This window comes from Phytophthora ramorum (genome assembly GCF_020800215.1).
Source record: "Phytophthora ramorum isolate Pr-102 chromosome Unknown Phyram_PR-102_s0005, whole genome shotgun sequence".
NCBI lineage: Eukaryota > Oomycota > Peronosporomycetes > Peronosporales > Peronosporaceae > Phytophthora > Phytophthora ramorum.
In genome coordinates, this window is record NW_027150651.1 from 916,228 (window position 1) to 942,078 (window position 25,851).

The window sequence follows — 25,851 nt, forward strand, 5'->3', positions numbered from 1 at the left end:
AGTGCTGCGAAGATTGCAGACTCCCGCACAACTTCACTGTTCATGGATTCCATTGCATCTAGCGAAACAGGAGGAGAGCACGAGTCAAGAGGTCAATGAGCGAGTGACCCTTCAATTGTATTTGGCGGACAGACGCTTTGATGCAGGTATCTTTGTCTGTCGTTACATAAGGTATCCTTCCGTCTGCGCGAGTGCATGCGCCGAGCGCTTGGCGTCGCTAAACAGGTCGTTGGTCTCCTCGATGTCGTCCACCGACACGTCGGAGCGGCCTTGAGTCTCTGCGAGGATCCGGGACGGGGTCAGCAGCTGAGCACTGTATCGCAACGACGTCTGTGAACCGATCTCGCCCAGACGCACCGTGGCGTCGTCCAAGAGCTTGATGCTTTCTGCCTCAGCGCGGATCTTGAGAATTTGAACCATTTCCTCCACGGAGTAGGGCATCGTGCGGATGATGAGCATGCGATCGAGCAGGTCGAGCGGCACGCCGTGCGGAGACGAAACGTCGGTGCCGCGGATCTGGCAGACACCGCGGTTGGTGGCGAAGATCACGATCGGAGCCAGCGTCGACTCCAGCGCGCGGTTCAGGTAAGTGAAGCACTCAATATCCAACATGTGGACCTACAGCAGCACAAAAATGTAAAGTTAGTTCATCACTCTTCCAAAACAAGACCACCTGCATCACGCACCTCATCCACGAATAGCACACCGGGAACAAGCTCTGCCACACCTTGGTCAATGTATCTGTTCACGACCTTGTTGATCTCCGTGCGCAGCTTCTCCGTGATCTCCGTCTTCTTGGGCTTCATCATCTGGCCCATCATGGACATAATATCCTGTCCTCCTTGCGGACGGGCGTTGGCGATATCCAGATCGTGGAGCGTCACGTCCTGTACCAGCTCCTTCTTCTTGTGCACGTCGCCCTTGGGAATGGGCACGTACTCCTCTGCCTCAAGGTCGTACTCAGTCGCATAGGCGTCCGAGCGCCCCACGCGCTTGACGCTGCCGTTGTTCGCCTCAATGTAGATGACGTCACCCACCGAGACCTTCTCCTTCTGCAGCGACTCGTAGATGCTGGGATCGAGTCTCAGCTGCTTGGAGCCTTTCGTGGTCTTCAAGCCCACAATGACGTGGGAGATGGTCTTCCCGTAGCCGCCGAGGGGATTCTCCGTCTCCTCTGGAGTCATCTCCGTCACTTCTCCCTCGTACACTTCCTTGCTCTCTTTAATGCGGAGGCCGATGGCTCGCCGGAAGTTCTCCATCAGGATCTCCGTTTTCTTGACCTCGGACGAGTACACCTCCGAGCCCACCATAGGGCAGAACGGCACCTTAGGCCCCAACTCTTGGGAGATACCCAGAGCCATGGCCGTCTTACCCGTGCCAGGCGCACCCGCGAAAAGCAAAGCGCGCCCCGCCATTTTCTTGGACTTGATGAGCTCCACAACGAGTCCCGCGGCCTCGCGCGCCTTCTCCTGACCCACGAGGCCCGAGCCAATGGGCAGCGCCGAGCCGTCCGACTCGAGACCAAGACCTTTGACGTGCGTGTGCGACGCGATGCGCTGCGCCTTGGCCGTGGACTGCACTTCCTCGATCTTCATGCTGCTGCTGCTGGTTGATTTCCGATCTAATGGCCGCGACCCATCCGAATCGTGGATACTTAATCGGACACATCTATACACAGTATAGCTGGATGCCGCAGGCCACTGGTGTATACCAAATATGTGTACGGTACACCAATAGTCACTTTCCTCAGGCAAGTGTCAACCCAAGAGCTCACTTCCACATCAACCCCTCAGTCAAGTGTCAACCCAAGTCAAGATGCTGCGTCCGTTGTTCGGCGGCGCGCTGATCTGCGAGATCCCCGAGGGCTTCGCGGACGTGAGCTCGTTCCGGCAGGTTCCAGACAACCAGGAGGTCTTCGCCAACGCGGCCACGGACCAGTGCGTCATTGTGGAGCTACTGCAGTACGAGGAGAGCGTCTCGGACGCACGCAGCGCGCGCTATTTCTTCAACGAGCTGGCGCAGTCCAACGGCTGCGGCCCCGACGAGGTGACGGTACTGCTGGAGGCGGCGGCCGACGCTCGGAACGCGCCCGCCGTCGATGCGCCGCATACCACGCAGCTCATCGTGGGCGACCAGCGCGTGGCCAAGTTCAAGGAGGGCGACCACGCCAAGAACGTGGTGCGCGTGTACCTGGGCAACGTGCGGCTGCCTGGCGTGACCACGGACGTGGTGCTGTCGATGTCAGCACCCATGCGCATCAACCCGGCCAGCAGCAGCCGCGACGCCTTTCAGTTCGAGGACAACTCGGAGGTGGCCGCCGCCATATTTAAGCAGGCGCTGCAGTCCTTCGCGGTCAAGGACTGGTCGCTTTTTCAGTGAAGAGGACGTGGCATTCGTCGAGTTGGCTGTGTTGGAGATGGTGTAGACTTTCTTGGAGAATGAGCGCTACTGCTACAGTATGCTGTGCTTTTGTGCTAGATGAGAGATGTTCGAGTGGAGAGGGTGAAGAGACTCAATTGGCAGCGGTTAGCGCTGCAGTTTTCATTTTAGATAGACTTATTTGACTTCTTACGGACTCTTTGGCTTGTTGCAACCGTTGCCACCAGCGATGACAAGACACGCAGTGGAATCGAAGATGCTCAGCAGACTCGTCGAACACGTCCACAGCAACGCGAACATCAAATACGACACCGTGACGACGCCCATGAAGTAACTCGAGCCGCCCAGTTGCTTCATGGCCCGTGTCTGCTCCTTTTGGCGGGGCAGCATCACCAGAAAACCGAGCGAACACAAGTTGGCTGCCCACATGATGACCACCGTCATGGCCATGTCAGTTCGGATTTCGTTGCTGTCGTTCTGGATTCGCTCCGTGGTAATGTCAAACAGACTATCCACGTTGCGCGTAATAGCGGTGGCGAACGGGATGGCGAGGTTATAGACCGTCGTGAGGAGGCCGTACATGGCGCCTTCGTGTCCCTCAGTAGCAAGCTCCACGATGATGAAGGAGCTCACAATAAAAATCACACCCAGCGGAATCTGCTCCAGAATGGGGATACCAAGCCAGAAAAACGGCGAGCGGATGACATTCCAGATCGTCAGCAGCTTGCAAAAGGCATCCAGCGACACGTACGTGATCATGGTCACCGCTGCCGTTCGTCGCCAGTCCCAGTTGCGTCCGTAGTTGCCAGCGAACCAAATCGACGTGGCGTACACGCTCGTTGACAACAGCCCTCCAACTTTTTCGGCGATCGGCGAGACGTTCGCCCAGTTCCTCTGGATCGGGTTCTTGGAAAGGTAAGTAAACGAAGCAAAAATGCCCGAGAAGAACTGGTAAGCGATGTACTGGTACACGGCTCGTGTCTTGATGACATCCCAAAGGGTGTGCATGTAGTGACTGAAGTTCATAGCCCCGAAAGCGTTCTTCTCCTCATGAAGGAAGAACCAGGTGACTGGCACAATCGGCGAAAGCACAATCAGCACGATCAACATCAGCATCGGGAACGACAGTGAGAAGTCAAAGTCTCCGCCGTATTCCGCACCATTGAAGCAAAAACCCAAAAGGATATATGCCAACATGTTGAACACTGTCCGCGTCGTGTAGATCACCGTCTGCGTCTTGCCTCGCACTTGAAGAGGTTCTCGCTGTGCCAACTCCACCACAATGCCATCGGCGCACACGTCCGATAGCAAGTACCCGAACGCGCAGCCCATCATTGGGATAACGTAGACACTGCCGTCGTTGGTTGCGTCGTAGTTGATCGTGGCGATGATCTCGGGCGTGTAGTCCTCGGGCTTTACGTCTCGGTACGCTGGGTCTGTGAAGTACCGCTCACCCTGAGGTGTGAGCGCCAGTATCACAAGCATGGTCAACGCGAAGACCCAACCGCCGAGAATATAGGGTCGACGACGGTAACCACGAATCGGGAAGCAGTCAGACACGATGCCGTAGAAGACCTTGAAACTCCAGGGCATCTGTACGAGGACGAACGCTGTGGTAGTTTGGGAGCCGGGGAGGTTGAGGTAGTTCTGCAGGAAGGGGTAGATGACGTTGGGCAGCACTCCGTCAATAAATCCGACGCCGGCGTACTGTGCGACAAGGCCGATGTACTTCTTCGAGAACAGATTCGGAGCGTCTCCGCTCCGGAGCGCGCCGCCTTCGATGTAGTCGTCGTAGATGTAGCGGATCTTTTGGCCCTCGAACGTCATCGGGAACGGCGAACCATCGTCCGGAGAATCGGTGATCATCCACGAGCACGAGTCCTCGTTGTACAGCTCGATTGGTGCCTGCTGCGATGTCACCGTGTCAGTCCGCGATGCCTTCATGACGGTGGTACCTGTCCGTTGACCCGCAAGACCCACCAAGACCAGTCGTAGAGTGCCTCTCGTCACGCAATTTGACTAATGCGGTAAGATCGGATTTTTACAGTGTACACACGCCTCGCAGTCCAACGCGGGGCCTGGATAGCCTCTCGTCCAATATCTAAGCTCACAGGAAACGAGCAAGCCCTGGTTTTCGCTTCGCGGCACGACACCTCCACCAGTTTTCGTCCTTCTTTGGTGGGTACCACCTTGAACGCGCAGGGAAACTACAAATCGAGCAGGAAGCCTCGAGACTGACGACGGCTGCCAGCTGCCTTGGCAGAGTTCCTCTCTCACAGTCTCGAGCAGAGACTTTGACTCGGACGGGCTCTCTGTTTGGTACATCCAGCAGTTCAGTGCAACATTGGCGGGCTTTTCAAATCGTGAAGGTATCCCGTAGCCCGACCGCTCAAGAAACGAAGCTCTGGCGTTTGCCTCGAGCCGGCCAAGCCAGTTCGCGTCGTCCGATGCCATTCTCAATGCCAGGTCTCTGTTGAATACAGTCGACAACAAGTCATGGCATCGAAAAGCCTGCTTCACGTTTTACCATGCGTGCCATGTGCTCCTGCGTCTGCTGGGTGGTCTACAACCGCATGAACGGTAAACTTTTTTCTTCGCACCGAGTACTGTGCGCGGCCTTCCTCAACAACTCGTACGCGACGAGTCGTCGATGACTTCTTGCCAGCTTGTACCGGTCCATGGCTGAAGTACCGTGTGGGGCGGAATGGGACCACCCGTTGGAGTGGTCGTCCTCAGGCCTTCTCCAGCCCGTAGGCCAGGTATGGTAGCTCAAGATGTGTGCAACCCCCTACGTGTACTGTAGATCATGTATGATGTATGTGCAAGTACGTCAGTAGTGCTTAGTGAGGACCCTATGGTCGGTCACGGTCAGCACCCCCTGCCAGCTGAAGGTGCTCTCTCCAGTTGCAGAGAGCAGCTCAGTTGACAGATTGACCAAATGGTTTGCTGCACCGGTGTTGTCGTTTGGTGGTTTGCTGTATGAATACCAGCACCGGTACCGTACTACATCAAGCCAGCAAACCAGCAAATTACAACCAGGCATGAGTCTAGGATACGTACGCCCTTGCCGAATTACCATGTGCACTCCGACTCGGAATCTCACTGCTCGTCCGCTCGAACCTTCTTTCGCAGCGTAGGTGTAGCTAAATAAGCCTTACTGTCCATGCAATAACGCCGTTACAACAGCGGCAATCGATAGTGTCGCCTACCGAATTTGCATTTCTTGCGTGTGTTCGGTGCCCTCTGTTTTGTCCTCTGTTCATGAGAAAGTTTCGATGATGCCAAACCAGTATGGCGGCCAATATGGCGAGGTGAACCACTAACACTGCACATCCTGCGGAAAAGTCGGCCCGACCTCTGCATCTGCCTGGAGGTGAGTCCACCACTTGCGATTATCCATGCTATCTGCCCTGCAAGCAGATCCCCTCGCTCAGTAGTTTTCGATTCGCAGCCTTCAGCACATGAGCCTGTCTGATTTCAGGCCTACGGAGACCGAAATGCCACTACCGGAACAGATTGAGCTGTACAACCCTGACGCGGCCGCGATGCTGGGAGACTCGCAATGCAGCATGTCGCCGCTGGAACCCGCGCATCATTACGGGAAAATGCGCTACGTGTACGACGACTACATCGAAGGCGGCGCGCTCCGGAGCGGTGGCGCACCAAAACTTTTTTCGAGGCAGTATATCGGCCTTGTCGCGCAGTACGCGGCCGTTGGATTAATTGACGGAGTGCTGCCCAACGTCATCTACCCCTTCCTGCAGAACTACCTCAACCTCCCCGGTTCCCAAACCACTACAGCCTCTGTGCTTGTGCAGCTGCCCTGGAGTTTCAAGGTCTTCTACGGCATCGTGTCTGACTGCTTCCCGATCCATGGCTATCGCCGTAGACCGTACATGGTCATCGGCTGGATCATCACTCTAGCCATGCTTTTGGTCATGGTGCTCACACCCCAGGGCGAGCCGTACTTCACCGACCCAGCGTACCGAGACATAAAGCCCGAGGACTACACGCCCGAGATCATTGCCACGCTCAACTACGGCGCAGCCGACGATGGCAGCGTCTACGTTATACCAATGATGGGCTGCGCGTTCGGGTATCTGATGGCCGATGTGTGCGCCGACGGCATTGTGGTGGAGTTGGCGCAGCGCGAGCCGCTCGAAATTCGAGGAAGAACCCAAACTGTGATCTACACCACACGCTTTGTGTTCAACAACCTCGCTCTCATTCTGGTAGCATTTTGCTTCAACGGCGAGGACTACGGTGGCGATTTTAACTTCTCGCTCACGTTCCCAATCATGATGTTGATCGTGGCAGTCGCTCTTGTGCCGATTGTGCCGATCACGTGGATGTTTATTTACGAAGAGAAGCGCCCGGGTGATAGCAAGAGCTTCAAGCACTACATGTGCGAACTCTGGGACGTTGTACAGACACGGGCCGTGTACCAGTACATTGCCTACCAGTTCTTCTCGGGTATTTTCTCGTCATTCACGTACGTATCGGGTTATCCGATCCAGACCACCTGGGCTAACGTTTCGCCGCTCGAAGATAAAATTGCCGGCTTCATCAACACGGGCGTGTTTGCCATCGCAGTCTGGTTTGCCGGCAACTACGGTCGCGACTGGGACTGGCGGCGTACGGCGGTCGTGACTATGATTTGCAACGTGAGCCTGGATGCTGTGGGCAAGCTCCTGACAATCTGGGATGTCGTCCGTTCGCCGTGGATCTGGATGGGAATTCCCATTCTTGAGCAAATTCCACAAGGTATCATCTTCATCGTGGGCTCCTTCATCATCGTCGAGCTGTCCACGGAAGGGCACGAAGGTGCCATGTATGGTCTGCTCACGACGGTCTACAACCTCTCGACGCCTTTTGCAACTGCGATCACCCGCAATGTCAATGGTCAATTCGACCTGACAACGGAGCGGATCCAGAACGACTCCCAAGGAGTAAGGCACGACGTTACCATTACGGTACTTATCATGTGGGCGGCCAACTTGTTCTCGCTCGCGTTCCTGGTGATGCTTCCCCGACAGAAGGAACAAACCCAAATGATGAAGCGTCTGGGAGGCTCTAGCTACTTCATGGGGTTTGTCACGGTGGCGTATCTGTCGCTCTCGCTCATTTGGTCCGTCATGACCAACCTCATGAGCATTTTCGATTCTACCGCGTGTCTCGTGATCGCCGGTGGCGATGGCTGCAAAGAGTAGATGCACAGTAGTCTGCGATGACAGTTTTGAAGGAAAAACTATGTTAATATCTATAGGTATAGCATTCTCACAGTCACGACGGTCAACTTCGAGCTACAGGTCTCGTTTTGCAGACAGCTCTCCTTTAGTGAAGTGAAGTCATTTTTGATACAAATACCGTGAACCTTGTGTATGAACGGACGTTCGCCATTTACGGGCACCTCATAAACAACCAATCAAACGTTTCTAATTTGAAAAATATGGAATATGATTGGATAGAAATGGCGTCCTTCGCTGGTCCGTTTGCACACGGTAAGCATATTTCGGATGTACTTGCCGATCAGAAATCCGATCGGCTGCTAGACGTCATTCTTCAACGCGTCTCCTACACCGCACGACGAATGGTGAGGTCGGTCTCCGCTAGAGACCGCAGTCCTCTGCTACGCTACGGCTCCGGGAGAGGTACGATTAGAGCCCAGAGGCGAGTTTGTTTATCGCACGCTAACGATGTCTGCGAATGCGTTATGGTGCTTGTACCCAGCTAACAACGACAGAGATGAATTGCCCGTCCACTCGCAACAGCTCACTGTTGCTGATAAGCGCGGTGCACTGCCCCGCCTTCCTTTGCGGACGGTCTTCTATGCGGTGAACGGCGTCGCGCTTTTCGTGCTCCTGTTCCTATGTATCTCAATGAACAACACGATTTCGCGTCTGGAAACTCAGGCTGGCAGCAGCGTGTACCGGTATGTGCCTTGCAAAGATCTGAAGAGTTGTTAACGTTTGGCTGTTATCATTACTGACCTAATGCTGTTGCAGGGAGACTGCCAGCGAAGCCCGCCAAGATGCGCCGAATGCTGCTCATGAGGACTTCGACCCGGTGGCCATGAGCTTCGTCTCCAAAAATGGTTTGATCCCGATGGCGTTGCTGCCATCCAAGTTCGCGGTGGACTTCGTGACTCCGCGCCAGGATCAGGCTTATCGTGGCACGTGCTGGGACTTTGCGACGATCGGGTTCCTAGAGCAGTCGTATCGCGCACACGGTGTCCGCAAAGGCTGGCTCAAACCTAATGAGTATGTTGCATTTTCTGAGCAGGTACGTTGGACTAATATCCTTGAGTGAAGTTGTTGCAGAACATCGGTGTTTATTATCGATGTGGTTATTTGCAGGCGTACGGCGTGGAGATCCTCCAGCTTTGCACCGGTGATGCAGACTCACAGCAGCAAAAGGATTGCCGAGTGGCGGGTGACGAGGTCAGCCATATTCTATTGTTTGGAACTATTGTCAAATGCTGACGTTGCTATATACAGATGTGGATGAACTCGACAGAGGGGGGAGAGGTACCGGAACTTTATTACCTACAAAATGGTCTCAAAGAGTCTGTATTCCCGCAATCTGTCTGCGAATACTACGCCGAAGACGGCAACGACATGCTTTGTCCAGGTCTCCAGGCCGCCCAAACGGCTGGGAATCCGCTCAAGTTCGAGCTTTCTGTAAGCGAAGAGACTCGGTCAAGAATCACATCGGAAATTAGGTTGGCTAACACTGTGTTTTGTTTCGATTTCGATATTGTAGAGCATGACGACCAAGTATGAAGACATGTCCGTGAGGGAGCACCTTGTCCGCAAAAATCAAGCAATGCCTCTCTCCACTCCGATCGCCATGGTCACTCACTATTACCCGTGCATTGGCGCGTTCTCGAATGATCGCCACTGCCAGCCGGAAACGTGTACGCTGTGTCCAGGAGATATGGCTACTACGACGTGCTGCATTCCTTTGAAGGGAGGTCGAAACCGCAACATGGAAGGCGAATTCTTTAGCCACCGTGGCATGTCAATCGAGGGTGGTCACGCCATGGTAAGTTATTTGTCAGATTTGTGTGACGACTACGTCATTTACCCGGTATTTTTTGCAATTGTGTTGGCAGCTTCTTGTAGGCTACAATGACGCCTTCCTTACTCGCGAAGGCTTCACTGGCGGACTTATCGTGAAGAACTCCTGGGCGGATGGGCCCTATCAAGGCAGTCACTCTCTCGCATACTGGATGCAGGAGGTTTCGGATTGGGAAGAGCGTTCGGTTTGCCCCAACAGCTACAAGTACGTTGCGAAGCATGGTTACTCTGTAAAATGACTAACTAACTGTTTCTGTTTGGTACATTTATCTAGCCCGTTCAACTGGTACCAGTGCGGCAATGAAGGCATTTCGTTCAAGCAGCAAGCGAACAACACCCTGGAGTATAATGAAGGTATCGAAGACTGCCTCTCGGACGAGACAAAAGTGTTCGCAGACGTCAATATTCAGCCACTACATCTGAAGTGCAAGGACTCAGAGCTATGTCGTACGGATAGCGACTTCACCTACTTCGTTCGCAACACGACGGACTGGGGCGACCGCATGACTGTCATGTGCCTGTGGGAGTACTCGGCAGAGCAGCATGTGGCACGCGAGATGTGCCTGCCTCCAATGCTAGAGGTCTACATCGCGCTTACTCTGGCACCCGTTGATGAGGAGGTGAAGGAGAACGACACTGACCGGTGCGGCTTCTACTTCATCCCGTACATGGCGTTGCGTCAATGGATCGCACAATTCCAGGGCTTCTTCGTCAACAGCTTCGACATCCAGTGGGATCCACAGTCGTACGCTGCCAACAAAGACTTGCACACGGAACTCGACTATTCGTTGCTCAAGGCGTCTACCAAGAAGCAAAACCACAGCGAGTTTTTGGGACCATTCCCGTACGCGAAGGTCGTTCAGCGCTTCCAGTAAACTAGCTGCGGTTGCATTGGATACGTTGGAAGCACATTCGTGGCATTTCAAATATAGTTCCCGTGTGGCAAATTCGCCACCAAATTGTGCATATTCGTGTGCATTTGCTCGTGCATGTAGATATATTGCTTGTCGCTCATGCCGGTCGAAAGCTTTCAGGCGGTCGCCTGGAAATCTGCTGCAAATCCACTCCGCACGCATGCGACGGCCATCGCGCTTGAAGTCGGCGACGCCAACAAGGCGAGCGGGAACGAAATTGTCACCTCCAGCCCCGTTCGTTTACTGCTGGCTGTGGAGTCTTTGTAACCATTGGGCGGCGGGTCGCAGCAAGCTCTCCACATCAGAATTGTGTCCGCACCGCACACGCCAAGAGACCATGAACATCGTGTTCGTGTGCACAAGCAACACGTGTCGCTCGCCAGTGTCGGAGCTCTTCGCTGTCGAGTACTTCCGGCGCAAGCTCAACATGTCGCGCGAGCAGCAGGAAGAGAAGGGCATTGTCATCCGGTCGGCAGCGTACGTGCGAACCTCGCTGTTAGGAACTTGCGGAGGCTGCCGAAATTGCTGATGGTTGTTTTCGCCGTGCAGTTTAACGGACGTGTTCGACCGCGAGGGCTCGCCCGCGTCCAAGTTCGCGGTGGACGTGATGAAGAAGTACGAGTTGGACCTGTCGGCTCACCGCTCGCGGCTGCTGACAGAGGAAATGTGCATGAACGCCGACTACGTGGTGTGCGTGGCGAGCGGGATGGCCTTCAAGGTCACGGAGAAGTTCCCGAAGATCACAGAGCGAGATAGCGTGCTCGCCGTCTTCACGCGAGACGTGCCGGATCCGTGGCACATGTCCTATGATACCTACATGGAGAACATAGCGCAGAACGAGGAGATGACACGGGATTTCCTCGACAAACACGTGACGTGGTGAAGACACTAACCCGCAGCATAGCAGTACAGATTCCCGGTCGCCACTGGAACCACCATTACACAGAGACACCCTCACAAACAGTCACCACGCCAACCTGACTGAGATGGTCGTGTAGCGTGCTAATACACTAATGCTCTTACCAAGTGTGTTGATATCAACTCGTTACAGGACCGGTAATGAGTGAAGAACTTGGTTGTTGACTTACGTCCAACCCTCGCGGACTTTGCTGTTCCTTCTGTTGATAGAAATGCCGCAGGGCCAGATTCACTGCATCTTGCCGTGCAAGTCCAGGCACACCGTCAATGCAGGCCATTGTGCAGCCCGTTGCCCAGGCCGCACAGCTGCTCGATGCAACGCTCGGTCGCACGTTGGACACGTGGAGGTAGTACGAAGCCAACGTTGGTGCTGGCTGGTCTGGTTACGTGCTGGTGTAGAGACTCATTCAGGCCACGCACTCGGCGAGAGAGCTCTTCTGGGATGTCGAGCCTCGACTCAATGCGGGCGATCGAAAAGTGGCTGCACGGGCTGGCTGCCGTCGTTGTGAGGCTGTGTGGTTGAAGTTGTCCTCGGGCGGTCATTGCGGTGACGTACAGACAGACAGCGAGTCCGCGTCTGAAGGATGTGATCGGTCAAGCATCATCGACTGGGCTGAGCGTCGTGAACCACAGACGTCCCGGGACGTGAAGCTCTTTGGTCATAGCAGGCGACGACGACTAGGCCGAGCGTAGCGAGCAGCAACTTGCTGCCAGCGAGGCTGTGGTGCTTGGTCTCGCTGCAATTACTCGCCATTTTGTTGCACATGTCTCAGCCTCAAAAAGTCGCGTTGGATACGTAAGATACCACTGCGATGACACTGCAACTTAAAAATTGAAACTTGAATTTCGCACTAGCGCAGCGGTGGAAACGGACGCAACCGTGTTGACGCGGTGCTACGCCCAGGCAAGTTGAGCTAAGCGCGGCGACAGCCGACAGAACGAACCCTCGGATGCAATATCTTGGCTTGGCTTCGCCATCTCGTCGTCGTCGTGGGTCTCCGCTGTCCGCAGCTGAAACCCTCGTCTTAAACCGCTGTTTTCGGCTTGCGAGCTGGCAACGGTGTGTTGTCAGATGGTCTGCTTTCGTGGAAAGCTGCAGTGCACGTAGCAGTAATTCGGAGCTCTCCCAGCGACGGACAGGTACATGCCCTGCTGCGAGTCGTAAACCCATTGCACGACAAGTTGCAGTCTGCCGCTGCGGTTTACGCACAGACTCGGCTTGTTAGCCCTCGTTGTAGAGCGACACAACCGTACGACAGGCCGGCATAGTCACTCCCAGTCTGGTGGCCATCTGTCAGCAAGCTTTCTCGCTCGTGTGCGTCCACGTGGATTTGGCTGTGGAGTTCGAGACTAGGTGAGCCGCAGTGGGCCTCTGGGCTGGCGCCTTTTCGCGCTGACGTGAAATTCCATACAAACGCCCAGTGCCGCATTTCCACAAAATTGCGACAAATCTCTTCAGCATAGAAGAGGAGCGGCAGGGGGGCGCAGTTTCCGGCTGGTCACTCGAAGCCAAACGCACGCGCGTTGCCATACTTGAATCGTCCCGGTCCCCGCAAGGAAGCTCTCGGTACTCAGCAGCAGCGGCCCCCTCGCTCTGCTATCTACACACGCAACCGTCCACCTGCCCTCCTTATTCTCACCATGGTGGGATTCCTGCGCAAGAAGAAGTCGGACCGCGCGGTGCTCTCAGGCGACACGGTGCTGGACCGCAAGGGCAAAGTGGACGGCGCCAGCCTGCTGGACGGCGACGGAGAGCCCACAGAGGGCTCGCTCTACGCCATGAACAACAAGCGCGGGGGTTCCAACGCCAACCAGCGCAACTCGGACGAGGAGAACCGCCCCAACCCCATGAACAACGCCGGCTACCCGCCGGTTATGGCCACGGGTACGTACCCGCCGCAGAACTCGACGTACGGTCAACAGCAGCAGCAACAACAACAACCGACATACGGCTACGGCAACAACCAGCCACAGCAGTACGGCCAGCCCCAGCAGCAGTACGGCCAGCCCCAGCAGCAGTACGGCCAGCCTCAGCAGCAGTACGGCCAGCAGCAGCAGTATGGTCAGCCCCAGCAGCAGCAATATGGACAACAGCAGCAGTATGGTCAGCCCCAACAGCAGCAGCAATACCCGGCCACGACCCTAGGCGGCCAGTACCAGTACCCCGTGCGATACGGCCAGATGCCGCCGCCGATGCCTGCAGCAGCTCCTAAGCGCTCACGGTTCCGAATCCCGGGCATGGGCAAGAAGAACTAGGACGGACGCGTGGCTCTCTGGAAGTTGCGTGCAGCCTCGCCGAGAAAAGGGACAAGCGGGCGGACGACGATGATCAAGTATTGTGGTCTCTTTCTCCCGGCGAGTAGAGCCCCGTGGTGGTGTATTCTGATGCGTGCAGATGGAGGGAGGACTGTTCCATCCGCTTGGACCGAGTAGCTTAGCTTGACTGAGACTGTCGCGTACTCTTCCTCTTCCTTTACATGATAAATAAATTAAGGACTTCACATGTCATGCTACCAAAGTGTCCATGCTGCTGTAGCATTGCAGCGGCGTCAGTGCACTGGCTTTCAGCTTAGGAAAGGCGAGGTGTGCCGTCATCATGAGCCTGGCGCAATTTGCTGTTCGCCTGAGCCTTACCGCTTACCGGCAGCTCAAAACGGAGGCACAAACGATCGTCGTCTCTATGGCATCGAGCATTGAGGTTTCAAAGGCACATTGTCTATTAGTTGAAATCGTCACAGTTGCTAGCTGCCCACGCCGAGACGGCAGCGCGCATTTCCTCCTTCGAAAGCTGCAGAAGCGCACCGCTGCCGACGTCTTGTGGACGGTTGCTCGGATTCATCGGTCGCTGCAACGGGCGAGTTAGTGAATGTTCTGGAAGAGGCGGATGGAACCGTCCGCGCCGCCTGTCACCACCCACGGCTGAGCGAATCAACACAAATTGCAACAAGAGTTAGATCGGTAGTAATGGCGTGACGTTGCTTGAGCGGCAGAAGGAACGTACCAGGACGGGGTGGAAGGCCAGCGCCATGACGCCAAGGCCGCCGGAGACCTCGTGGCCACGCAGGATCTTGAGCGGCACGATCAGCGGGTTCTTCATCAGGTCCCTGCAGAGATCACGCCACGACATGAGTTAGCAGTTAGGCACCTCAATTAATCGCTTCTGGCTCGCCTCAGTGAAGCCACTTGTGAAAATGCAAGAGCCAAGCAATACGTACGAATAGACCATGGCGTGGAAGATGTGAATGGTGCCGTCATCCGAGGCAGAAGCCATGAGCGGGTACTTGCCGTGGAACGACACGTCGCGCACAGCCTTCTCGTGGTACTTGAGCGTCTTGAACGGCCTCGAGGACAGGTCCAGGTCGAACCAGCACAACCGCCGGTCGTAACTACCCACAAGCAGGTGGTCTCCGTTCGGGTGCACGGCCATACTCGAGATCCACTTGACGCCGGAGGATAGCTTCTTCACGATCGACTGCTTCACAAGGTTGTACACGCGCACATGGCGCTGGGTGGCGTGGAAGAAGAACGGCTTGGACGGGTGGAACAGCACGCACTGCACCTGGCCCACGCTCTTCTGGAACGGGTTCTGAGTCTTGCGCTTTGAGAGCTGGTGGATTAGCACCGCTCCGGAGCCGGCGCCAGGGGCAACCGTCGAGAGGTAGTCACCCTTGTGGTGCCAGGCCACGTCCTTCACGTCGCTCGTGTGGTGCAGCACCACACGAATACCAGTACCCACGCGGCGCTCAAGCCACGGTCGCTCTGCAGCCTTCTTTGACTTGTGCTTGTCCTTCGTGCCACTGTAGAATCGCCAAGTCACAGGCACCTTCTTCTTAAGCGCGTCAGCCTCTACGGTGGCCTCATCCTCATCAACGACTTGGACGTCGCCATCGGCGTTATCTGTCTTGTCATCCTTCTCGGAGGACGTTTGAATGCTTTCGTCGGCGTCGCCCACGAGGGCATTGGTAAGCTCCGTCTGATCCGCGCTACCCGTTCCGGTAGCGATAATGAAGACCTTCTTAGCAGCCGCGACAGCCAGCAACTGGTGGTCTTTGTTCGGGTTCCATGACAGCTTGTGCACCACGGCACCAACGTTGTACACCTGCAGGCAACGCGCAGTCTCGATCTCCCAGATGCGCACAGTGAAATCGTCCGAGCCCGAGGCCACGTACTGGCCGTACGGGTCCACAGCCAGCGATCGGATACGACCAGTGTGGCCATTGAAAACAAGCGCCAGTGTGTTTGGGAAAGGACGCAAGTCCTGAGGCTTCGGCAGTTCCGGCACAAGCGACTCGGGGTCGATGTTAAGCTTACGCTTGTTCACACGCGGCGCCAAGTACAGGTCCAGACAACGCTCAAAGCGCTCACGCACGAAGCCATTGTAACCGCACACTTCACGCAGCGACTTGAACTTCTTCGGCATGAAGTTAGTTTCGCGGTCCTCCGGCTCGGCCTCCTCCCAAGCTCGACGCTCCTCCTTAGTAAACAGATACTCATCAGGAGGATTGTACGACTCAATGTGTCCGGGCAGCGGCATTTTCGGAGCCTGTACGTGAGCAGGACCCTTCCGAGTCTGCGCCTGGTCATCATCGAACCACATCTGGTATACATCGGGCTTCTTCTCTGGCTCCTCATCGATTTTGATGCGACCTTCCTTGATGCCCTTCATGATCTTCATGACCTTCATGCGCTCCCACTTCGAAGGCAAGAAACGGCTCTTGGGTTCAACTTCGTTGCCCATGGAGTGGATCATCTTGTTCGACGAGTAAATGTCCACATAGTCCGGGTAAGCCTCGAACTCCGGGTGTGCAAATGCACCCGCCTGCATACGACGAATGATTTCCATGTCACGTTCCGAAATGACAATCTTACGGTCGTTGTAAGCGTCGTACACGGTGCGGCTGTCAAGAAGGACAAACACACAGTCAGACGTCTGCAGGTAAGAGGAATCCTACGGCTTCGATGTCACTTACTCGTAGTTCGGGTCATCCTTCGCGGCAATCGCGTTGTCAATGCCGTCGCCATTGTTCGACTTCATGATCTTCTTGCCGTCCACATTGTAACCAATGTGGTCGTAATCCTCGTACCACCGAAGTGGCACGTTACCAATAGTGTTGACATTTTCCTATCATTGCAAAAGCACAACCAAAGGATAAGTTCACACGTCGCAACACATGCATCAAGCATTGGCAGCCTACCTCGTCATCAGACGACAGGTCGTCCACGTGCAACTGCGATGCCAATTGGAGCGACCCGTCCTCACGCATCTTCTGCACTTCGTTTTCGCGGTCCACAGTGAAGCGCCGCGTCTTCTTTTCCAGCTCCGTGAGGTCGCCGTCGTCCTCTTCCTCGTCGCCGCTGTCATCGTCCGACGACGATCCCTGGTCCTCGAACTCGTCATCCTCCTCGTCATCAGCGTCGTCGCTGTTCTCAGTATCGCTGGCCTCTTCGTCTTCTTCCTCTCCCTCGCTTGCTTCCTCCGCCTTCACCGCCACCTTCACCGTCTTCTTGGGGCTCTTTGGGGAAGGCTTCACCTGCTTGCTCTGCTTCTTCTGCGCCACGCCGGCCGTCTTTTTGCTGCTTTTGCTGCCGCCATTGACGCTGGGCGTGGACGCCTTCAGCGGTGCCGCCAACGTCTTTTTCCCGCGAGCCATCGGTCTACTACAGTCGCGAATGCGTTGATGCACGAATTGCTGGTGGGCTCGCAACCAGCAAAACCGAGTGTACCATACTCATGGTACCATTCCCGCATGATTGTGACACGCCACTATAACGCGGGTCGCTCTTCCCCCCTCCCACGCAACACCGCAACGCCCACTTGAAGAGAGAAGGCTCGCGCGCTCTCGGCCCGCGCTCCCTCTCCCCATACGCGTCCCTAGCGTCGCGTGGCCGTCCGCTTCAGACTCTTCGTGCCCCCCGCCGTCTGCTCTGTCCGGTGATCCGTTGATCGTGTGTATTGGGTGCGTCGGAGGTGAGTAATCAGCCGTCGCCCAAGTCCACGCGCAGATCGGCATTGCGCGCCCCGTTGCGAGCGCACATCAACACTCAGCAGCACCACGAGACGCCGCCGTCGTATTAGACCGCGTCTGATCTCGTGGAGCTCCATGAAGGCCCCGCGCGCCAGCTGTGAGGGCTACCTGACCTTCCGCACGAGTCCGTCGTCACCCCCGCCCATGCTGCGGCGCTACTGCTTCCTCGTGGGCACTTCCTTCCAATACTATAGGTACAGTATATGATTTGTATTCTGGTACTAGTCTGACTGCTGGTGCTAATTGCTTTGGGTTTGTGATGCGAGCAGCACGCAGGAGGACGCGTATCACATGCTGCGGCTCAAGGGCGAAGCGGACGTTTTGGGGGTGCAGGAGTGGGACGGCAAAGGCAACATGCACATCTACCAGCACGGCTTCCTGTTTGCCACGGCGCAGAATAAGGTCTTCTACGCCTACGCGGACACGGCCATGGACAAAGAGAAATGGATCCGTGCCATCCAGACGTCAGTGGAGACCACGGTGCCTCGCCTTACAGCAGCTTTTTTTCAGCACGCGACGCTGGATGTGTCGATCTCGCCCGTGAGCACCGTGACGGTGCCATCGAGTGAGACAGATGTGACGTGCAAGTGTCCGGACTGCACGCAGTTGGTAGCAGAGGCTGCTTCTGCGGGGCAATTGGCCCCGACTGCTGCTGCGTTGCTGTACAAATGTAACAGTTGTGATGGACTGTTTTGTGACAAGTTTACGACGCACAAAGTGCCGCTCCCGCAGAGGTCGCACTACTACGCCAAGCGAGTGTGTGACCGTTGCTATGAGGCACAGAATTACATTAACTATTTGCGTGCGATGATGGAGCGACTGAAGGCTGGTATTTGCTTGTATCCGCGTCCGTTGAATCCAGAGGCTCCGATTGAGCTCATCATGCCGAAGCGTCCGCTGCAGACTGAGTCTGCAAAGATTGCTATTGACTTGCTCAAAGCAAAGGTAATTACTGCTGAAGAATGTGAAGAGATCTTGCTGAAGGATCGACGCTTTTATGATCACACCATGGACCATCCAGAGATACCTCTAGACCTGAAAATCTTAGGTCTACACCGCGAGTTCCGTGTGCGCAGCTTTAGCGTCTATCGTGCTGTGATTCTGCTGCATCGCTATTTGGACAGTGACCCTCTGTTGTTTAAGCCTATCGTGGAGAAGCTGTTGCATTTTTCGTACACGCGTATCAACCAAGTGGAATTCTACTGGCCGCAGATCGTGCACGCGTACCTATCGATTCCGAACTTTGACTTTGAAAAGATTTTCTGGCTAGACGAGCTCATCCTGTCGGTGTGCTCGCGATCTATCCACCTAGCTCTTCTTCTTCGCTGGCAACTACAAGGCGCGCTGGAGGACTCTTTTGATCCGAGGAAACCCAAGGACATGCAGGATAAATACCCACGTGTGGTGCGATTGATGGTCGAGATTGAGCGCGAGGTTGCCGGTGTAGACCGTGCAACCGTGCTCAGTCGCGATCCGCAGCAGGAGACAGCCCAGGGGCACAAGCGTAATCTGCCGAATCCCACAGATGATCAGCTGCAAGTTATCGTTAAATTGACAGAGGAGATTGCGACCCACCGTCGTCTCGCGCAAAGCAGCGCTCTCGCCAATGGCTCTCCTGCAGCTATGAATCCATACCCACCATTGTCCCCGCCATTGGCTAGGAATGGCACCGATCGCAGCGGGTCGGATGCTGATGTCGATAGTCGATTCCGTGATTTTTCGCGCTTCCAACAGCATTTGTTGACACCCAAGGAAGACCTTGATTCTATGCTGATCTCGCATCCTACAGATAACGACTATGAACAAGATGAACGATTGTCGGTTCTTGAGGAAGAGGACACCGATAACCAGCCAACCAGCATCTTCAGTGAGTCTATGCGTCGAATGAGCCAAACGGATAAGCACTTGTTGGCAAAACATTTCGCTGACGAATGTGATTTTGTGGAGCAAATCACTGACATTGCTGAGGCTCTGCGCTTCGTGCCGTCCATTCAGGATCGAAAACAACAACTCCCATCGTATTTGGAGAAACTGCATCTCCCTCCCATGGCGTATGTGCCGTTGGTAAAGGCAACAGACCCATTCGAACGTATTGTGCGGATACCTACCAAGGAAGGCACCGCTTTCTCGACGAAGGCTCGCGTTCCTATTTTGCTGATCTTCGAGGTAATTCGTGGCAACCCGTTCACCGACGACCAACAGCAAGATACCTCGCTTCCCGAATCACCGCGGTCTCCCTCAAGGCAGAATATGAACGGAAACGGTGCGCTGGAATCTTCTGAGGTCAACTACGTCGAGGACGATGAGATTGGTCAGCTGATTGGTCACCAAGCCAGTGAAGCTTTTGCTGGAGAAGCTGATGATGTGGAGGAAATCCAAGCTGAAACTATAATTCCTCCTCCTATCGCTCCAGAACCATATCAAACACCAGTCGCTGCAATTCGCCGGGCCCCAGTTCCTGAGACGCCTATTGATGTTCCCGATATTTGTTCTACACCTTCAACGGCGCCTCCGATACTAATTGAAAATACAGTGGGCGCTACCGTGGATAGTGGAACGACAACCGATGGTGCGCCGACAGCTCCACTGGAAATGGACTTGGCTACGGGTGATTTGACTGCAGAGGCCGTGGAGCGTGAAAAGGCCCGCCGCAGAGACTTCGAGGCGGCCTTTGGCGAATCGTGGAGCTCCAAACGAACAAGGCTGTGTGCCGCATCACCTTACGGGCACCTACCTGGGTGGGATATCGTGTCAATGATTGGCAAGAGTAATGACGATCTTCGACAGGAGGTGTTTACTCTGCAGTTGATTCAGAAGTTTGTCGAGATTTTCAGGGGAGCAAATCTGCCTATGTGGGTGAAGAGGTACCGCATCATCGCTACGAGCTCGTCCACGGGACTGATTGAGACCCTCATCAACGCTATTTCTCTGGATGGTCTGAAGAAGCGTGAAGGGTATGTCTCTCTGCTTCATCACTTTGAAAAGTCCTACGGACCGCCGGATTCACATCGATTCAAGGAAGCACAACGGAAATACATCCAGTCCATGGCAGGATACTCGATTGTGTGCTACTTCCTTCAAATCAAGGATCGGCATAATGGCAACATCATGCTGGACAACGAAGGCCATATTATCCATATCGACTACGGTTTCTTGCTTGGTATCGCTCCGGGTGGAATGCTTAGCATCGAGACGGCGCCGTTCAAACTGACGGCCGAAATGGTAGAGACTATGGGTGGCCAAGACTCCGAAGGCTTCAAGGAGTATGTTACGCTCTGCACGCGGGGTTTCCTGGCGTGCCAACAGCACTGTGACGAGATCTGTGACCTCGTGGATGTTATGTCACGTCAGTCGCCATACCCGTGCTTCTTGGGCATCGACGCTGATTATATTTTATTGCGCCTGCGCTCACGCTTCAAGCTGTCGTTATCCAAGCAAGAAACCGTGGCGCACGTGCTATCACTTATCCGCAAGAGCAACAACAACTATAGCACTCGTCAATACGACAATTTCCAGCGCATGACCAACGGCATCCTTCCATAGAGATGGCAAGAAGGCAGCAAGACAAACCCGAACAAAGAGATTTTGAGGATGACGCCTTAAGCATTTAGAACGTGCTCGCAGTGAGTTGGTAGGTACAGTGTATTGGTAGATATCGTAGAGAAGTGTGGCCTGGTTTCCAGCGCCATCAGTAAAGAGTGATAACGACACAGGAAAGAAATCTACAACGGAGACGAAGAAATATCATTTGGCCCAAGTTCCACCGCGTAAAACGCACCCCAGTACCGGATAATGAAGGCACTCGAGTACTGGCATCGCCACGATAATATCTATGCGGAGAAGTAGCCCCTGAACCCTTCACGCTTGCGCAGCATACATCTCCGCGTGAATCCAGTGTGCAGCACGGCGAGGGCCACGATGATAACGGCGCAGGCAAGGGCGATCTTCGTGCCTGTGGAGGCGTCGGAGATGTTCGTAATCGACTCGCCAGAGTCCTGTGCAACCAGCAAATTGAAATAAACGGCAGCGACGAGCGAGACGAGCGCGATAATGCCCCAGATAACCCCCCAGCAGCGACTCGACGTATGAGTCATCTTGGCAAAGACAGACGCGTCGCTCTCGTTCACTCGTCGCGAAATGAGGTCGTCCCAAATGTCGTACACGGAGAAGAGGCAGCTCATGACGCCCAGGAAAAGCGTCACGTACTGCAGCGCGTCGAAAGTCGTCCAAATGTTGAGTGCCAGCAAGCCCGCGAGCAGCAGGATGAAGCAGAAATTTAGGATCCTCAGGTAGCCGTTGTGCGCGTAGAAGATGAAGATGAGCAGGAAGAAGACGAGGACGCCCGCTGCCACCTCCGATGCAGTCTTGTCAGCGCTCGCAATCATCAGCGCCATGCCCCACACTGCCGATCCCAGGTACCCCTGCCACCAATTGACGACGTCAGTACATTGCCAAAAGCACAATTTCCCCACAGCGACGTACAGCTGGGAGGATGACCCACTGCAGTCCGCCGACAGTCTTGGTCACACCGCCCTCGTCCGGGTGCACCTCCATTCCTTTAACCTATGGGCAAAGCGGCAATAGTCGCATCAGGTCAATTGTTTCATATCATACTAGGTCGGGGGTCTCGTACGCTGCCGCAAGTGAGCCACGCAGCCGTCGCATGCCCCAATTCGTGCAGGAAGACCGTTCTGCAGCCACGACAACCCAGTCAGCTATAAGGAAACCCTCAAATCGTCGGCAGCAATGGCTACGTACAGGATTTTAAACGGGTGGAGGATTGATACGCGCCATCTGGGAGAAAGAGAAGGAGGTTAGAAGACTATGAAACAGCTCGGTGGAGCACCTATCGATGGCCGCACAGTTTGAAGATGGCGACGGCGTAGCAGATGATGAGGAAGATGGACAGGAACTGCTTGTCGTTGCAGCACTCAAGTGACCAGTCGATGCTCATGGCGGGCGGCAAGTTGGTCGAGCGATGGCAAGTCCGGGAATGAAAGTGGCTGGGCAGATGCCGGCTCTGGGACGCGATTTCGGGACATGATTGGACGAAAATGAACCCATACCGCGCCCACATGGCCGCTGCAAGTCACACGCTGCGATGGATTTTCATGGTGCAATGGTGCACTTGGCTATTGGAGGCGTGGCGTAAGCTTCAAGCGAGAAGCGGAGATGCGGTCACTATGGGGCATTAACCATGGAGGCCATGCAACCGATAAAGCTCGGAGACGCCAACTTGGAGACTCCGCTGGAAGTGGGTGACTCAGCAAGGAAGTGGTGGGTGGCAAAGTACATGTGTATCCGCTACTGCACTAAATACGTGGACACAGTGTCTCGAGATGTAGCCATGTCGGACGAAAAGCCCTTCGGGGCTCGAGTCCATTGTGACTTGGTACAACCGTCTCCAGCAGTAGCTTCACATCAAGGGCCAGGCCTCATGCCGACTCCTGCAGCAGAAACATGGCCATACATTACAAGCGAAGCTGGCATCTTTTGTCGAAACCGCCGACCATCCAGCAGTAGGGGCAACAGTCGGCATTCCCAATACTTGCAGCTTCGGATCCGCCGTCATGGCCACTAGCGATGGGGGCATCGGCAGTGCTCTCGAGTCTCCGCACCAGTCCAAGAAGCGCATGTCGCCGCACGACCAAACTGAGGACGTCGAGGCGAATCCGGATTTCAACAGCGACACTCGAGCTAAGACACCCGCCGGACCTGGTGCCCAGCCATCCGGAGCGCCGTCGGCCTCTGCTGTACCAACCGAAAACAATTGGCAGCGCAAACGCTCGTCGCTGCTGCTGCACGCGATGCATCCGGACGGTGCACGCGAGACGGCTACCTTCGTCGAGGGACTGCCTCGATCCACCGCTCTCCGAGTGATCCTGGCTCTCTTCGCGTACGCGCTGCTCGTTTCCGATGTGCCGCGTGCGGGATCGAGCGTGACGTCGCTTCCGTTTGTTCAGATCGAGCCAAATGTCTTCACGGTGTACGGACCCACGGCACTACCAAGTCGAACGCTCTTTCAAAATGGCACGGTGGCCACAGACGGAGTCTCGGCCAGCAGCTCAAAGGTATCCACTGCGCTCTACAAGTTCACTCCAAGCTCCTACGGACTACGCACCGTTCGTGATCTGCTGGAGGGGTCCCCAAGGCTGGATTCATCCTGGCCGACGTGCCTACTAAGCGCTCATTCCGTGGGCGCGTCGTACAGTAGCGACTGTGGCGATTCCCTGCCTGCAGTAACAGTGTTCAACATGCTCGATACCCTTGTCGAGGCGGTGGCGGCCAATGCTCCAAGCACTACAAGCTACAAGAATGTGGCTCAAACAGAAGAAGGCATCGCGATCATGGCACGAGGCGAACTAAGTTCGCTGCCCCAACGCGTGTGCTTCTCAGCTCGTGCTAAAGCTCGCTGGACCGGTACGAGTAGCGCGGGTTCTGGTTCCACTGCTGCGAGTAGCAGCACCAGCTTTCTGTCACGCAACTTGCTGGATCATAAGTATTGGCTCAGCGTTTGGGTTACAACGTTCACCGATCTCGACACCAAAAATCCTGGAGTCGACTTGTGCGTGGACGACTTGGATCGGCCACTCTTTTGCGAGAAACCGTGGGCTGCTGCTCTACCCGTCGACGATACCGAAAGCGAAGCACTATGGGAGATTGTGTCATCGCGTGCTGCAGCATTACAAGCAACACTAGCACATGGTGAAAAGCTCGATGTCACGCTAGTTGAGGCTGAATCGGACCCGTTGACAAGATTGGGTGGGGCTGTTTTGATTGCTCACAAGATTTACAATGTTGTGGCACTCTACCGGATTCGACAATGCACTGACGCACGTGTCTGTAAGACGATAGCGGTTTTTGATGAGCGTATCGAGGGCAAAGTCCTCTACACTGACGCCCTCGAATGGAGCTCTTTGGCATCAACACTGCGTTTTATCGGGCAACTGTACGTCGTCGTGCGAGTGGTGTGTCTGCTTGTCGCCTGTTTTGCCGTTGTCGACAAAAATGTTGGTCAGAAGACCGGCACGGATACGTCAAGAATGAAGCACGCTCTACGTGTCTTCTTTGCTATCCCCAGCCAAGTTGTGGTGTATGGCAGTTGGTTACCCGTAGTCTGCTACGCAAGTGCACATATTATCGACGCCTTGATTCTTTACGAACTGGAAGATGACGGTGGAGAAAGCGCGACGGAGAGTTTTTCAGCACTAACGCGCTGGTTGGCTGTCCATATGCGATGTATTTGGCTTATGGCGCTGCTGGCACGGTTCCGAGCGCTGTTGCAGACCTCAGCTGGTGCCTGGACTCCTTCGCATGGCGTTTCAGGTGTGCGTGGTCATCTATTACCCGCTTTAGCACTCGGTGCCGTGGCTTTTGTAGCACATGGAGGGATAGCTGTCGACGACCGTGACGCAAGGATCTTGGAGGCCAATGAGGTGGAGCCAGTGCCAACCTTTATGCTGCTGCGCTCTGAGACTTTAGATGGGTGGAAAATGAACCTCGAAGGCGTTTACAGCGATATGTTGGCCGTCGCCCTTGCTGCAATTATCTATGTGTTCGTCATTTTAACGGTACGGGGGCTCACGCGTTGGCATCGACGCCGATGGGTCAAACCAACAAACTTCACTCAGGCGAAAGCACAGTCGAAAGGCGATACAGTCCCGGATCCATTGTTTTTCGCTCGGTCAGCTGTTCCCAGTGCCGCGGGAGCTCTTTGGGAACCAAGTTGTCTTTCCGTAAGCTGGGATGATGATCTGTTGGGGCCTCTGCTCGTTATGCTGACCGCTACTACACCGTGGTTAAGCCAACGCAACATTGACCAAAAGCAAGATTCTACCAGGGGAGAAAACGACAATGATCTTGCTGCTGATGGCGATGAGGCCGCTTCGACAACTCAGCGAATGCTGATGAACTTGGTGTTCTTGAGCGACCCGTGGAATTTGTTTGTTCTGAAACTCGGGCGTGCTCGAGTTCATCTTTACCACCTCCGCGGCCACGGACTCGACTGCAAAGTTGTCCATGCCAACGCCAAAGCTCGTGTCGCGCGTGAATATTCATTGGCCCTCGAAAACGTGGAGCTGGTAGCTTCACTTCGTGCCTCTGAACTATCCTGGTCACAACTGGTTACTTGCAAATAATTCAAGCACAAACCTGGATCGGCTTCGGTTAAGTTGGCCATGTGGTCTTGAATTAAAAGCTTGGACATCTATCGGACCTTATCGTCTCCAACTGTGTCTACTAGATCATACTCTTTGTCAACAGATTCGAGGTCGTGCACGAACAACCAGGCGATAATAACGAGTGTTGGCAAAAGGACTATCTGGGCGTTCACGATGCAAAATTCTGCGATGGAGTTTCCCATCTGCTTCCAACTTCCTTCGCTGTTCACGAGAAAGAGGTATTGCACCGCCAGTACGTCCGCCATAGATACTGCCAGGAGCAAATATCGTGACACCCCAGCAGGTTTTGCTTGTTGTTCCTTCCCCCGCGCTGATACCGCTGGTAACAGTAGAATAAGGCGGAAAGCGCACGCAA

At 54.9% G+C, this 25,851-nt stretch overlaps 9 protein-coding genes across 9 annotated transcripts; 6 read left to right on the forward strand and 3 right to left on the reverse strand.

Annotated features, from left to right (window-relative positions):
- Positions 1–162: 162 nt before the first annotated feature.
- On the reverse strand, positions 163–1,595 carry KRP23_5981 (RuvB-like 1; the record flags this gene model as incomplete). Its single annotated transcript, XM_067891113.1, has 2 exons — positions 163–618; positions 687–1,595. 2 exons carry the CDS (start codon positions 1,593–1,595, stop codon positions 163–165), a joined length of 1,365 nt encoding a protein of 454 aa, XP_067745500.1.
- A 220-nt stretch (positions 1,596–1,815) lies between these two features.
- On the forward strand, positions 1,816–2,379 carry KRP23_5982 (Ran guanine nucleotide release factor; the record flags this gene model as incomplete). The annotated part of the gene is made up of 1 exon (XM_067891114.1): positions 1,816–2,379. One exon carries the CDS (start codon positions 1,816–1,818, stop codon positions 2,377–2,379), a length of 564 nt encoding a protein of 187 aa, XP_067745501.1.
- Positions 2,380–7,969: 5,590 nt separating this feature from the next.
- On the forward strand, positions 7,970–10,333 carry KRP23_5983 (uncharacterized protein; the record flags this gene model as incomplete). Its single annotated transcript, XM_067891115.1, has 8 exons — positions 7,970–8,030; positions 8,110–8,311; positions 8,385–8,661; positions 8,736–8,819; positions 8,877–9,059; positions 9,142–9,423; positions 9,494–9,663; positions 9,733–10,333. The coding sequence occupies 8 exons, from the start codon at positions 7,970–7,972 to the stop codon at positions 10,331–10,333; spliced, it is 1,860 nt and encodes a 619-aa protein (XP_067745502.1).
- A 376-nt stretch (positions 10,334–10,709) lies between these two features.
- On the forward strand, positions 10,710–11,255 carry KRP23_5984 (Protein-arginine-phosphatase; the record flags this gene model as incomplete). The annotated part of the gene is made up of 2 exons (XM_067891116.1): positions 10,710–10,849; positions 10,922–11,255. The coding sequence occupies 2 exons, from the start codon at positions 10,710–10,712 to the stop codon at positions 11,253–11,255; spliced, it is 474 nt and encodes a 157-aa protein (XP_067745503.1).
- Positions 11,256–12,931: 1,676 nt separating this feature from the next.
- On the forward strand, positions 12,932–13,546 carry KRP23_5985 (uncharacterized protein; the record flags this gene model as incomplete). The annotated part of the gene is made up of 1 exon (XM_067891117.1): positions 12,932–13,546. One exon carries the CDS (start codon positions 12,932–12,934, stop codon positions 13,544–13,546), a length of 615 nt encoding a protein of 204 aa, XP_067745504.1.
- A 603-nt stretch (positions 13,547–14,149) lies between these two features.
- Positions 14,150–16,941, reverse strand: KRP23_5986 (Ribosome biogenesis protein bop1; the record flags this gene model as incomplete). The annotated part of the gene is made up of 5 exons (XM_067891118.1): positions 14,150–14,209; positions 14,292–14,394; positions 14,506–16,188; positions 16,261–16,412; positions 16,486–16,941. 5 exons carry the CDS (start codon positions 16,939–16,941, stop codon positions 14,150–14,152), a joined length of 2,454 nt encoding a protein of 817 aa, XP_067745505.1.
- Positions 16,942–17,391: 450 nt separating this feature from the next.
- Positions 17,392–20,859, forward strand: KRP23_5987 (Phosphatidylinositol 4-kinase beta; the record flags this gene model as incomplete). The annotated part of the gene is made up of 2 exons (XM_067891119.1): positions 17,392–17,510; positions 17,586–20,859. The coding sequence occupies 2 exons, from the start codon at positions 17,392–17,394 to the stop codon at positions 20,857–20,859; spliced, it is 3,393 nt and encodes a 1,130-aa protein (XP_067745506.1).
- Positions 20,860–21,146: 287 nt separating this feature from the next.
- Positions 21,147–22,270, reverse strand: KRP23_5988 (uncharacterized protein; the record flags this gene model as incomplete). Its single annotated transcript, XM_067891120.1, has 5 exons — positions 21,147–21,737; positions 21,799–21,879; positions 21,950–22,007; positions 22,075–22,110; positions 22,179–22,270. 5 exons carry the CDS (start codon positions 22,268–22,270, stop codon positions 21,147–21,149), a joined length of 858 nt encoding a protein of 285 aa, XP_067745507.1.
- Positions 22,271–22,886: 616 nt separating this feature from the next.
- KRP23_5989 (uncharacterized protein) lies at positions 22,887–25,224 on the forward strand (the record flags this gene model as incomplete). Its single annotated transcript, XM_067891121.1, has 2 exons — positions 22,887–24,159; positions 25,121–25,224. The coding sequence occupies 2 exons, from the start codon at positions 22,887–22,889 to the stop codon at positions 25,222–25,224; spliced, it is 1,377 nt and encodes a 458-aa protein (XP_067745508.1).
- Between the last annotated feature and the right edge of the window lie 627 nt (positions 25,225–25,851).